This window comes from Canis lupus, chromosome 16 (genome assembly GCF_011100685.1).
Source record: "Canis lupus familiaris isolate Mischka breed German Shepherd chromosome 16, alternate assembly UU_Cfam_GSD_1.0, whole genome shotgun sequence".
NCBI classification, from domain to species: Eukaryota; Metazoa; Chordata; class Mammalia; order Carnivora; family Canidae; genus Canis; species Canis lupus.
This window is the reverse complement of record NC_049237.1, coordinates 6,581,191-6,595,633: the sequence shown is the minus strand read 5'-3', so window position 1 is coordinate 6,595,633 and position 14,443 is coordinate 6,581,191. Positions and strand designations below refer to the sequence as shown.

The 14,443-nt window shown below is 46.3% G+C and overlaps 1 gene segment (V, D, J or C); it reads left to right on the top strand.

Moving 5' to 3' along the window:
• The first annotated feature begins 5,420 nt into the window (after nucleotides 1–5,420).
• LOC111090221 lies at nucleotides 5,421–11,387 on the top strand. The segment is given in 2 exon segments: nucleotides 5,421–6,463; nucleotides 6,579–11,387. Coding segments are annotated over 2 exon segments (645 nt in total).
• Nucleotides 11,388–14,443: the final 3,056 nt, after the last annotated feature.

Here is a 14,443-nt window from a genome sequence, read left to right as displayed (position 1 = left end):
ATTTACTTGCATGAGATTGAAGCTGTGCTACATTTCTCTTCCTCCTTTACCCCGGACACCCACTCTTTCTCCAAGAGCTTTGATTTCTAACTCCCACATAACTTTTCTTTTCATCCATTCTCTCAGTGCAACACTGTCACGTTTATGCTCTTATCAGCTCCACAGGTAAGTTTAGTAGCCTCTTTATCCATGTCTCAGGCTCCAGCCTCCCCCAACTAATGAAGCATCAGCATCCCAGTACCAAGTGCAACTTTCCTAATTGCAAAACTCTGGCCATGTCACTCCCTTCCCCTTCGTCTTTCCGTGGCCCTCTGTGGTCTAACAGATATAAAATCTAAACTGATTATCATGCAAAGAAACATATGATGATTCCTTTAGTATTTGGAAAGGAAAGAAATTAAATCCCTTGCCAAAAAGACATCTTTGTATTAGAATGTCAAGTTCTCATGAGAGTCTGGGATAAAGAGCTCTTTATTTTCCTTCTTGAGTTACAGATCCCTTTCTCCATTAAGTCCATCACAGTCGGGCACTGGGAAGGACAGACCCAGTGAGCTGGACGTAGCTGGAATGGGCCAGTGCTTCAGACTCTTCAGGCCTTCTCAGAGGAGGAGGAAACCAAATGACCTGACCAGATCCAGCCTCCGACAAACAAAGTAATTGCCCCTCTGTCTCCAAATGCTTACCAGCATTTAAAGCATGTGTATACTCTGCTCCCAAGCTTGATACAGGCCAGCAGAGCCCTGCGGATGGTGGTGAGTTTGGGAAGAGACATAAGTAAACTATCCAGGACAGAGGTGTCTGGTGGTGGACAAACTTCCTGCATATATAAGGTAAAATGACAACCCTACTAGAAAATCCCACCATACCTTCTAGCACTCACGTTCTCGCATGCTCTACTCTAGCAACGTTGAACTCTAGCACATAATATTTCCCTTGAATGGCCCATCTGACAAACACATTTTGTTCTTCAAAATATTACTTGAAATAGCACTATCTAAAATGTGCTCTGTTTTCCCAAGATCGTGGGCTCCTTCCTCTGTACTCCCACTACACCTTCCACAATTCTTCCTTTCTGCAGATGCCAAATTAAAGTGATTACAAAATCTTTATGGTAAGAAGATACGTGTTTCCAGCATTCCTTTCCCAGAATCTTCCTTCGTGCGTGGCACACAAGTTCAGTCAATCATCAATATGAAAAATCATCAGCGTCTTGGAGACAGGCACGTCATCTTTTTTGTTCGTGTATTTCCATAGTCTAAAACAGCACCTGCCACATAATTGATATTCATTATATGTCCATTAAAGGAAACGATAGAATGGCTCAGCAATGTCTAAGAGGACTGGGCCCTGGGCTTGCCTCCTCTCCTCCCCCTAAAAATTATATTTCTTACATTTCAACAGTTCCCAGTCTTACCTTCCTTTTCTAGCTAAGGGTTCCTAATAAGCCAAGTAATGCCCCACCCCAAATATTCATTTGCTAATCCTCAGAATCTGTGAATATATTGCCTTACAACATGGTAAAAGAGAATCAAGTTTGTAGATACAGTTAAGTTTGCTAATCAGTTGACATTGAGACAGACGGGGAGATTGTTCTGGATTATCCGGGTGGGCCCAATTAAACACATGGGTCCTTACAGAGTGATGTGGGAAGAATGCCACCTGCTGTGGCTCTCTTCAAAGATGGAAGAAGGGGCCCCAGACAGACCGGAGGTGGCCTCCAGGACTTGGAAAAGGCAAAGAAACAGATTCTCCCCAGAGCCTCCAGAAGAGCACATGGCCCTGCCACACCTTGATTTGAACCCAATGAGACTCGTGTCAAACCTCTAACCTACAGCAAGATAATAAATTTGTGTTCTTTTAAGCCACTAGGTTTGCGATCCTGTGTTACAGCAACAATAGAAAACCAACATGGGGCCCTACTTCTGAGCCCCTGAAAGAAGGCTGCTGCTGAAGAAAGCCACTCTGGGAGAAGCTGAAGAGGCAAAGGGATATTAAGGACAGGAGTTTGAATCAGATGATGCTGTTTTTAAAGGCGGATGCTACCAGTTTCTGCTCTTGGCATGCTCCATTTCTGCAAATGCCTCCTCTGCACAGGCTTTGGATCAGAATGTTCCAGCAGGTGTTACTGCCAGCCTCTGAGGGCCTATTCTCTTGAGAAGAATTTTGCCTTTGGTGGGACCATCCGTGGCTGGCACAGTGCACTCCATGGCCTCTGCTAAGTGGCACAGAACCAGCGAGGTGCGGTGGCTGAGGCCGGCAGGGAGGATGTCACTTTCCAAATGGCAGGAAAGTAGAATTTGTTGTCTTTGTGCATAGCCACAGAAGCCCATACATTTTGCAGCTTCCATCCCCCTGCAAGATGACCACACAAAGGCACTCAAGTATGCAGAAGGAAAAAGAGGGAGGGAGAGAGAGAGAAAGGAGAAGAATGGTCTCCCCTTGACCCTTGAACAGTCCAGCAGGAACCTGATACCTGAGTCCCTCTGCACCAGCAGTTTATCAATGCAGCCACATCCTCTGCACATAGATGGCGAACCCAAGAGGCACAGAGCCTCTGCTGCATGGCCTGACCCCCACCCACAAGATGGCCCGGATGCTCATCAGCACCCAGTTATTAGCCTTTCCTTCGCTTTTCCCCATCTGAATCGCTTTTTTTTAAATATTTTATTTATTTATTTATTTATTTATAGAGACACAGAGAGAGAGAGAGAGAGAGGCAGAGACACAGGTAGAGGGAGAAGCAGGCTCCATGCAGGGAGCCTGACATGGGACTCGATCCCAGGTCTCCAGGATCACAAACCCAGCCGATGGTGGCACTAAACTGCTGGGCCACCGGGGCTGCCCCTGAATCGCTTTCTTACCACATCTCGCTATGAATTTATAGTCTCGGTGATTGCACGCTAGAACAAGTTAACACACACTCAATGGCTTGAAATAACACAAATTTATTATCTTACAGTTCTGGAGATCAGAAGTCCAATACCGGTCTCATTCAGCTAAAATCAATGTTTTGTCAGGGCTCTATGTTTCTTTCTGAAAGCTCTAGAAAAGAATCAAATGCCCTTGCCTTATGACCTGCTTCCTCTACCTTCATAACCAGCAATGTTCCATTTCCCAGACCCTGTTCCATACCCAGGTCCCCCTCCAAACACAGCTGGGAAAGGTTCCCTTCTTTCAAAGACCCATGTGATTAGACTGGGCTTCCCTAGATCAAGGCCAGCTGATTAGTAACCTTAATTGTATGCAGCACCTTGGTTCCCTTTTTAATTGAATCCAAACATTCACAGTTTGTGGAGATTAAAATGTAAACGGCAGGGGCACCTGGGTGGCTCAGCAGTTGAGCGGCTGCCTTTGGCTCGGGGCATGATCTCGGAACTGGAGATTGAGTCCCACATCAGACTCCCTGCAGGGAGCCTGCTTCTCCCTCTACCTGTGTCTCTGCCTCTCTCTCTGTGTCTCTCATAAATAAATAAAATCTTTAAAATATAATGTGAACATCTTCAGGGCATCTGGGTGGCTCAGTGGGTTAAGTAACTAACTCTTGATTTTGGGTCAGGTCATGATCTCCGTGACCTGGGATTGAGCTCCCTGCTGAGTGGCGAGTCTGCTTCTCCTTCTTCTCTCTGTGATCTCTCTCATTCTTGCTCTCATAAATAAATAAATAATAAATAAATAAATAAATAAATAGATAGATAGATAGATAGATAGATGATAGATAGATGATAGATAATCTTTTAAAAAATAATGAAATGTGAACCTCTTTAAGACCATTTTTTTTCTGCCGATTTCAATAAGATTCCACTAGAGGGCACTAACGCATTCCTTATGAATGTTTCACTTCAGATCTTGATAAAGGGGAACATTTGATAAAATTGAACACCGTGTCACCAATTAAAAGAGAACTCACTATATAAAAGTCTCTCATGAGATCTTTCAAAGGTTAATCATATAACATGAAAATATAGAGGGCAGAGCAACTTCCTCACAACTCCAAGGGCCTGAGCATAAGTAAAACAGGATTTGAGGTGTAGTGAACATTCTAGAGTCTATAACTGGGCTCTGGATCAGCCATAGGAGACATTTTGCTGCGCACTTAAAGGGCACTTAATGTTCTCCTAAAGGGGTTTTTCAGAAATGGCTCCTTAGTGGAGTAGAGGCAGGCATAGATATTGCTGTCCAGAGACTGTTAGCCCAGAAGGACGGCTGGGAGACGCAACAGATTTGCTAAGCAGTGCCTCCGAGGAGGGAGGCCGAGAGCAGACACCGAAGAAGTCCTGGGAGAGACATGGACAGATGGACAGCACACAACGGAACACATTACATTAAAGTACAAAAAGTACAAAAGATGGAGGGAGATGTTTCAGGGCTCCTGGCCATCTCCAGGATTCCCAGACTTAGACGCCTGCCGCACATTGGGGAAAAGTTTCCAAAGTCTTGAAGGTGGTGGCCTGAAGAAGGAGAGATCAGAAGGAAGGTTCTAGGACAGAAGAGTGGGAAGGTACAGCAATTGGCTCACGATCTAAGGCTATTAGGGACTCAGGTCAACAACATCGCTTTTGATGTAGAGAAAGAAAGGAGAGACCAGAGCAGCCTCCCTGTCAATGGGGTGCAGAGGAGGAAAGCAGCCTGTTGAGGAGAGTGAATTTGCTGCTGGGTTGGGGGGAGTTTGGGAATATAAAATCAGGTGCCTCCTGACTCTTGGGTTAATCTAATATGGAGAATGCTTGGGATGAACTATAAATCTATGAGCTGTAATTATCCACTTCTATGGTGTTGGAAGCACCATAGAACCTGGGGAAATCCACTGGACCGGGGTGTAAATAGAGAGTTGGGTTTAGCTTTGTAGACGCAGGTCAACTGTGAAAGATTTCTAAAGACGAAATTCGGGATGCCAAGCTTTACTAAGTAATAAGGAAATTGTTGGCTTGAAGAGGGTTCTTGAGAATGAAAGCTGCTTGCTTTCCCACAGAGAATACCTGCCCCACAGCTAGAATATGGAAAACTCCCAGGACAACAGAAAAACACCAAGGGCTGACGTGAAACCAAGCCTGTTCCCTGCCATGCTTTTCCTGAAAGGAACCACACCGGTAGCAACGTAGGAAGAGAAAACACGCCTCCGCAGGGCAGAGTTGCTGTCCTGAGAGCAGATGCGCCTCACTGGCCGGGAATGGGGAAGGTCAGAGATGCGCCCCCAGCATGAAGGGGATTGCAAGCGGAAAGCCATCTCTGAGGTGTGAGTGCTGCCCCCAAACTGGGATGAGGACCCACCTCTTGCCTGGAGATGACAATGATTTGGCAAAATAGAGAAGGACTCCGTGAAGCCCTGGCTGTGGTTGGAAGCAATTGGGGGTGGGGGGGGGGGGGGGGGGGCGGGGAGGGCAGTCTCTGCTCTCTCCTCCTCCTCCATCCCCCACTCCCACCCCAGCCAAGAATATTCTGGCTCCAACAAAGCACAAAACAAACTTGAAGGTATCCAAGAGGGAAAACACTGTGCAATCCCCCACAAACGTCACCCCAACGCAGGAAGGACACAGTGACCCAGAAAAGGGAGCAGTATGTCGCAGCTGGACTGCCGAAGAGACGCCCTGATGCCCCCCAGCCACGGCCGGGATTCCCCCAGGACTCTCAGCACCCAGGGGCACAGCTGTGCTGCTGCGTGGAGCAGCAGGTGGAGACCAGAAAGCCAGAAAGAGGTTGCATGCCCGCAGCAGAAGAAGAAACCACGTTGGCTGGTAAAAATGTGAGGTGACGGAAGTTAGCAGCTGTCATCCCTGCCTGCTTCAGAGAAAAGAGGAGAAAGAAGAAAGATATAGCAAACCCCAACCTTGAGGAAAGCAGCCACCAGCTCCCGCAACTACGGGGCGTGTAGTCGGCTAACGAGGATAGAGCCCTGCGCCGAACAGTGTGAACTGGGTACAGACCCGTGAACTAATCCACGCTGGGGGCCTGTCCGAGGTTTTACAGACGAGCCTCTTGGAAAAGGTAGTGGCTAAAAAACCCATGCCCATGCCGGTGGAGAAGCAAGGGTAGGAACATGCTTGGACTTGCCTCTGCAGGGTGGACGTGAGGCATCTAAAATACCAAAGTGCAACTGTGACGACAGTGGAAGTTTCATGCTCTCGCAGTTCTAAGTGATAAATGTGCTCTATCAGTTTTCATCATAAAGATTCAGAATATGCAGATACCCTCCAAGTTTGACAAGAGTGTCCTGCTAGCCTCAAAGGAGAGCAAGGCTAATAAATGTTGGTGACCATAAGCCTCGCCAGCCCACAGCGGCCACCACCAGTCGCTTGTGTTTCCCTTCAGCCCCGCGAGAAAGGGAAGTGGCTTCGCTCCCGAAAATGGGGGCCAAGTAGCTGCAAAGAGGGAGATGCCACAGAAGCCGACTGGAGCCCCCGGGGCTGGAGGACACCCACGGCTTTCGGGCTGCTGGGCTGGGTGGTGCTGTGTCTCCTGGGAGCAGGTGAGTTTCAGGACACCTGGGCAAGGTGGCTGCACCTTGCAGGTCTCATCTCGAGACATTCTCTAGAGGCCGTGCCCTTCTCGGCTGACTCTAGCTCTGTTTCCTTCCCTCGCAGGCCCCGTGGAAGCCGGAGTGACCCAGACCCTGAGATACCTCATCACAGGGACCAGGAGGCAGTTGACACTGCTTTGTTCTCAGGATATGAACCGCGACGCTATGTACTGGTACGGACAAGACCCAGGGCTGGGTCTAAAGCTGATCTACTCTTCAAGGAACGTTCAGTTTACTGAAAAGGGAGATGTCCCTGATGGGTACTGGGTCTCTCGGAAAGAGAAGAGAAATTCCCCCCTGGCCCCGACCCTGGAGTCGGCAGGCACCAACCACACCTCGCTGCACCTCTGCGCCAGCGGTTTATCCACAGCGCTGCTCAGCCAGATGCTCGCTGCACAGAAAGGGCACCTGGAGAACAAGGAGGCGCCTTCCTGGGGAGCCCCACCCCAACCACGAGGAGAACTCCCTCCACCATCTGCCCCATAGTTGTCCTTCCCGGGCTCCCCAGCTCCGCAGACGCTGTCAGGGCAGCTCCCCTGCAGGGTGCTGCTCTCCTGGGGCCTCTCACCACTAAGGTGCTTGTCCAAGTCGAGGTAGGACACGCTGGCCGCGGTAGGTCTACTGCCAGGGGCAAGGGACTCTCTTCCTAGAACAGGATAGAACAGGATTGCACACAGTGATCCTGTCTCCCTACTACTACTACTATCACCCCCAGTACTCCTTACTGGGCTTCACTGTTGCCCAAACCAAACGCCGCATTTTCAGTCCAGTCACTCAACAAAACCTTGTCCCATATTCCACGTCCTATTCCCGGTTGCTTGCCCCGGGGGGAAGAGCACGCTCTGAGTTATTCACAAAATCTGACGTCCCTCTTTCTTCCACATCTCAGCAAATGGTCCCGCCCTCTGGCCAAATGTCCAAGCCAGGAACGGAGGGGTCATCCCCACCATCTCTCAGAGACACCTAGTCCCGCATCTCCTACCCTGCGTACGTGCAGATGTTACATCCCTTGCAATTTTTACTAATGTTTCTAACTTCAGTGACAACGCTGTGGCCCAGCCAACGTCTCTCACCTGGATTCCTTAACCGCCTTCCACGTAGTCGCCCCCACTGCCAGTATAAAGTATAAGCTCAAGACTTTACAAGCTCCTCCTTGACGAGGTCTTTGTGTACCTACCTGCCTTCTTGACGTGAATGTCCTCTTTCCCTCAGTGACCACAACTACCACGTATGCCCTCTGCTGACTCACTGCTGGGTGTTCACCACCAAGGTTCACTCTCCCTAGAGCGCCCTTCCTCTCCCTACCTACCCGGTCACCTGACCGATCGCTCCTCTGGATGCTAATTCGGAAGTCACATCCTCCTCCAGAAAGATTTCCTTGAATCCCTGGCTGGGTCATTTCCTCTGCTCTGTGCTCTTATGACAGCCTGAACTTCTATCCTGATGGCAGTCAACACACTCAACTGTTTATTGTTTAACATTTACAGTCATAAATATCCAGGTTAAAGAGAATAAGGATCATGCCTCTATTGCTTATCTCCGTACTTACCAGAGTCCCTGAAGGCAGTAGTAGTGTTAAATGAATGAGTGAATCAGTCTTGTCTCAAGATCCTCTTTCCAACACCCCTCTGACTAGTCCAGTATCTAGGTGCCCCGCGAAGTCCTCTCCTACACATAGTCTGGGGAGATTCCAGGGTTTTTCATATGTGTATCCAAGCAAGTCAGATCGTGTGCTCTAACAGAGATCTATTCTTCTACTCCAGCCCCTGAGCTCTATGTCCCCCTGATGACGAAGTTGCCTCCCTGGGTACCACTGTTCCCATGGGATCTTTTTCTTTTTCGGGTGGGCCCTAAAATACCTGCCAGCCACTGCTGATGCTTCAGCTCTGTACCATTTCATTTGCCATGCAGCACAATACAGCAGACTTCATCATTGCTGCCCACAGGCTCCAACATCCCTCCCAGGTAGAGCCTCCTGCAGAGTGGCACCTCTATTAATGAAGCACAAGAAGAAAAATTTGCTCAAGCTTTTCCTTTTCTTTCTTTGGGTTGGAAGGGCAAAACTACAGCTCCTCATCTTGATCCCAAATATCTTATCCAGACTTTGGCATGAAGGCTCACTCAATTACATACATTCCTCACTAACCACCAAAATAGTCGTTATATCCTGGGATAAGGAAATGCAGAGAACCTCATCCAGGATGCAAAATCCAGCAGGAAACCCAGCTGAACTCCAAATCCACTCATCCCTCCAAGAACTGGCTGTATTACTAGGTCTTCCACCCCGTAGGCCCCTTGCCCTAATCTTAGGATGAGCTCCCTCTAGGAGGCACCTTATGTTGTTACACACAGGGGCTTCCAGTGGACGTATCTCTCCTTTTTGAAAGATTGGCTCAGATATTTCTGAACTACAAAAATTGTTGCTTCTCACGTCTAAGTTGAGTTTCCATTACTACTTTTATCACATCCTCAATATAAATAGAATTATACTAATTAAATCGGAGATGGAAGTGGAAATTATAAACTCAAAGATTGTTCCCCCTGGAATGGGGATCTACCATCTAATGACTTAGTCTTATTTCCTGGAAGTCATCTTGGGTGACCCTGTATCCCATGGGAGCCCATGGGACCGTGATGTAGACAGACGCCTTCCTACTTCTGTAGGATCCCACACACCTAGAGCCCTCTGTCAAGGACCTAGAGATGATAGCTACAATGCCCTGATTCTTAACATGGACCTGCTTTAGGCACCAGGTTACCCTGCTCGTTACTCTTATTTCCCAGGACCAGCAGGGCTCAGGTTCACAGAGTTCTGAAGAGGCATGTATCCTCAGCTACTTTATGGGATCTACTCTTGATTACTCACACCTCAACCAAACTCACTCATGCTAAAGAAATACCTACAAGATTTAGTGAATTTTCAGATTTGGACACTAGTCACAGTTTTTTTTTAAGTATTAATTTTTGGTTCACCCATTGTCAATGTCCTTGGTACCCTACTCTTTCTATATATACTCTTCCCTTACAAGTGGGCTCACGAGGTATTGTTTCACTAACACCAGAGCTAATGCAGACACCCCACCATGAACTCACCTGCTGTGACATCCTCCTTGGGATAGGTAGTTCATGGGCACAGGTCTATGTTCTTGAACTTGGTTTCTCGACCTCTGCATTAAGGCTTTGTCTGGTGGTTTATACACTGGCATCCCTCTGAAGCTCTTTCCCTTGACTTACCATCTCACTTTATCCACCAGTGTCCATGGATGCTAGTGTCGCTGAAATCTCAGTGTCGGCAAAAAGGGTGACTGTGTTGTGGCCAAAACATGTACCATGACCAGTATGTGCTGATTCAGACAAGAGCCAAGAATGAGGCTACAGTTACTGTTTTACTCAATGCCAAGAACCCCGACAGATGAGAAGTCCCTAAGAGATATGGTGTGTTTTTAAATAAGCCTAAGCATTCCTCCCAGCCTTCAGACGTCCAGCCTTTTTCAGACACTTCTGCCAGCAGTGAACCCACAGCGCTGCACGGCCACTTCCTCTCTGCACTGAAAGGGTTGTCACAGGGGGGAAGGTGGCACCCACAGGAGACAGTGGTAGGGACAGCACCTATGAATGAGATGCCAGAGTCCTCACTTCCCTTCGGGACTTGCATGGGGCTTGCGCAGCCCAGGCCACCTAAGAGAACTCACCTGGTACCAGTTCAGCTTCCCTGGCACCACCTGCAAGAGGGAGCGTCGTTCCACCCAGATGCACTGATCTTCGGGGACTGTCTCCAGGGCCATGGGCCACCAGCCCTGGGCAGTGCCCTGTTCCCCATCACCCACGTTCCATCTAACACTTGCACTCCACCTCTAGACAAATTGCCTTCCTAATTTCAGGTGTTGGCTTCTGGATTTCATTACTCTGGGGCTCAACTTCTTATTCAGCATTATTTTCATGTCGGCTGTCACTGGCTCTGATCATGCTGTCATTTGCTCTGCCAAGCCCACCCAGCAAACTCATTCTTACTCTCCCGATCTCATGATTGCTTCGCATGTTCCCCAGAATGTCTCTGGTCATTTCCCGAACACACACCCTTTCTATACATCTCAGTTCAGGTCTGCAACAGCTTCACTGTGTCGTTGTTATTGTTTGCTATAAATCTCCCTTTGGGGCCATCTGTTCTTTGATTTAGGGTAATGTGTCCTCCCATGTTTGCATCACCAAACCATCATTATGCCTGGTCCACTGGCTCTGGAATGGAATGAATGCTCTGCGAGGCACGGAGCATGTGTCCATGGTCTGTGACTGTGTTCCCGGTGCCCAGCACATAGCAAGTGTTCAAGAAATATCAATGCAAGGATTCTAAGATGCCTTCAAGAATTTTAATCAGGATTTGTCTTCCTTATCTCTCTTTCCTAGCTATGAGCCTTTTAATAAGCAGCTTAAATAACAAAGCTTATGAATAAATTCTCTAAGAGACAAGCTCTTCACTTGGATAATGCTATTATTGAACACAGAGGCTACCAATTTCTGCTCTAGACATGCCCCATTTCTGTTACACGCTCACCATCACAGCTGCAGGGACAAACTTTTCCAGACACAGACTAAAATCAGCTCCAGGCCCAGAGAGGAGCTGTGGTGACTGGGGATGAGGGAGGTGAGTTCTCCTGGGGAGAGGCCCCTCATGTGAACTGCCCACGTCACAGAGCTCAGAGCGGGCAAGCGGGCCCGCTGCCACCAGACTGCTCTTCGGAGGACAAGAAGAAGACTCTGACCAAGGGATCCTGTAGAAGTAAGCTTCAAAAAAATAAAATAATAAAATAAAATAAATAAAATAAAATAAAATAAAATAAAATAAAATAAAATAAAATAAAATAAATAAAAAGAAGTAAGCTTCACCCGAGTATCTGTTAGTTTGGAATTCCTCTTCATCATAACAAATAGCAGAAAGGGCCATAATCCTCTGCCTCCTACCCATGGCGTATCATGCCTACCTGGCTGCCAGAACAAATAATATTTTAGCATCCCCTCCTGTATGCAACGATATTATTTTCATTAATAGTCATGTACATAATTACAAATCTCCATGTGCACCAAAATCACCCACTGAGGGTTTGTTTTGGGCTTTTTTTTTTTTTTTTTTGCTGTTTTTTTTTTAAAGATTTATTTATTTATTTATGATAGACATAGAGAGAGAGAGAGAGAGAGAGAGAGAGAGGCAGAGACACAGGCAGAGGGAGAAGCAGGCTCCATGCAGGAAGCCCGATGTGGGACTCGATCCTGGGTCTCCAGGATCGCGCCCTGGGCCAAAGGCAGGCACTAAACCGCTGAGCCACCCAGGGATCTCCTTTTTTGCTGTTTTTAAAAATTGTGTGTGTGCACGTGTGTGACAAGGACGCTTCGCATGAGGTCTCTTTTAACAAGTGTTTAAATGTACACTCCAGCTTCCTTAACTTTAGACACAATGTTGTTCAGATGTCATCATCTTGCAAGACTGGAACTTGGTATCTCGTGAACAGCTACTCCCGTTTCCCCTTCCCCAGCCCCTGGCAACTGCCATTCTCTCTGCTTCCAGGTATTTGTCCCTGTGCTAAGTGAACTAAGGCAGTCCCAGAAGGGCAGATATTACACAGAAGGAAGGAGTCTTTCATCACCAAAATTGTTTAGGATTTCTGGCACATGGTGATAACACAAACAGAATAACTTTTAATCGGATTTTATTATTATATTTTTATATCAGTATCTATTACTTTTTTCATATTTGGCAATTGTCCAAATAGTGTCCTTTGTAACAAAAAAGGAAAACAGATTCTGGTCTATAATCCAATCCAGAATTACATTTTACATTTAGTTGTTATTTCTCTTTACTCTGGAATGCCCCTCCGTCTGTCCTTTGTAATTCAATACTTTTGAAGAGTATAAACCAGTTGCTTCGTAGAGCCTGGTACTTAATGTAATACTATGGTAAAGCATGTTGAAGGTGAAGCATTAGATGAAAATAATTCGTACTTTCCATGTTCCTCTTGATATAACATTTTCAAGCATTTTATTCAGAAAATTGTCAATCATGAAAGCAGAGAGAGTAATACAATGAGCCCTATCGCCCAGATTCAATAATTAACACCTGCCACACTTTTATCTTCCATTCCTCCAGCATTTTTGGTTGATATCTTTTGAAGCAATTTCCCAGACATCATAATATTTTATTCCAGATTTTAGTAAGCTCTAAAAAATAATATTTTTATACAGTCATATTGCCAACCTAACAAAATTATTTGCAATTCCTTCATATTATGCATAGCCAAAATCATATTTAAACTTCTCCTATTACCTGGAAAATGCCCTTTTAAATCTTTGCTTTTGCATTTGATTGTGATGTCTCATCTTCTCACCTCCCTCCTGCACCCCTCCCCTTCTTCTTTCTCTTCCTCTTCCTTCTCCTCCTCCTCTTCCTTCTCCTCCTCCTCCTCCTCCTCCTCCTCCTCTTCTTCTTCTTCTTCTTTCTTCTTCTTCTTCTTTGCAGACATTGCACCTCTAGTGACTGCACCCCATCATTGGTACCCTACTGTCTCCACTACATCTCCAGGGGGAGCCTGCACATGTGGGCACCATCATGTCTCCATTATGTCTCCATTGTGTCTCCACCACCAACACAATGGACAGAAAAGGCAAGTGTTTTATAAAAGGAATGAGATTATTGCTTATGGGAAGACTCACACCTCGATGTACCTATATCTATGAAGGCAAATCAGTAACAATTAGAACAGAAATATCTACAACTAAATACTTTCAGCACACTAAATGTGTACTTTAGGACAGACAGATAAGAAATGTGGACTGAGGAATTGGTAAATTTTTGCAATATGAGATGCCACCTGAATACGAGGATGTGCTCTGGATGGCACTTAGTATAAGGGCTACTAAGGCATCTGATAAAAATCCCCTAAATGCTAAAGCTAATCATTTCAAAAGCAGAGAATAGCAAAACATGAAGATAGAATTTGAGCCAGAACCCAGAGTTAGGCATATTTCTTCTGGTCACTTCTGGTTATGAACTTCACCAGGAATTCAGAGAAAATAAATTGATGGCTAAGTCAGAATTATGTTGGGCTTTGTAGCTTTTCCTTCCTAGTGAGTGAGCAGGATCTGATGCTGTCTGAGTGAGGTCCCTATTACACAAGTACCATGAAGCTTAGAGACAGTAGGAAAGCTGTAGGACGCTTGGTAACGAGCCACAATTTAATATCCATGGTGGCCTAAAAGGGCATAGCAAGTGTGCTTTCAGTTTTGTTGCTTTGAATTCATTGAAAAACAATTCCTGCAGAAACATTTTGGAAGGCAAATCTAAAAAGACAAAGATTTGGGGCGCTTGGCTTCCTCAGTCAGTCGAGTGTCTGACTCTTGGTTTCAGCTCAGGTCATGATCTCAGGGTCAAGGGATTGAGCTCTGCATGGGGCTCTGTGCTCAGTGGGGAGTCTGCTTGGGGATTCTCTCTCCCTCTCCCTCTGTCCCTCCCCCTCACTCATCTGCATGCTCTCTCTCTCAAATAAATCTTTTAAAAAATGTAAGAAAAATAAAAAGATGGATGAAGATTTACCCCAAAACGGTAACATAAGGATGAGTACAAGAAATCATATCAGTGGAGAATTTTAACACACTGTCTGACACAAAATTAGTATTCAGTAAATGACAGTAGTAGTAGTAAGACTTCATGGGTTTAAAGGCTGGATTTATCGAGGTCTGCGATGATATAACCAGTTCATACGTACCAATCTGTTGCGTTCTTACAGTGGTTGGTACTTTTATTAATAGTTGATACTTTTATTAGTCCAATTTTCCATATAAGAGCACTGAGACCCAGAATTTGCCTCTGGTCATGGCCAATTAACAACAGAATTGAATTTCAAACCCAGACAGTGTAGCTCCAAAGCCTGCCTTGTAACC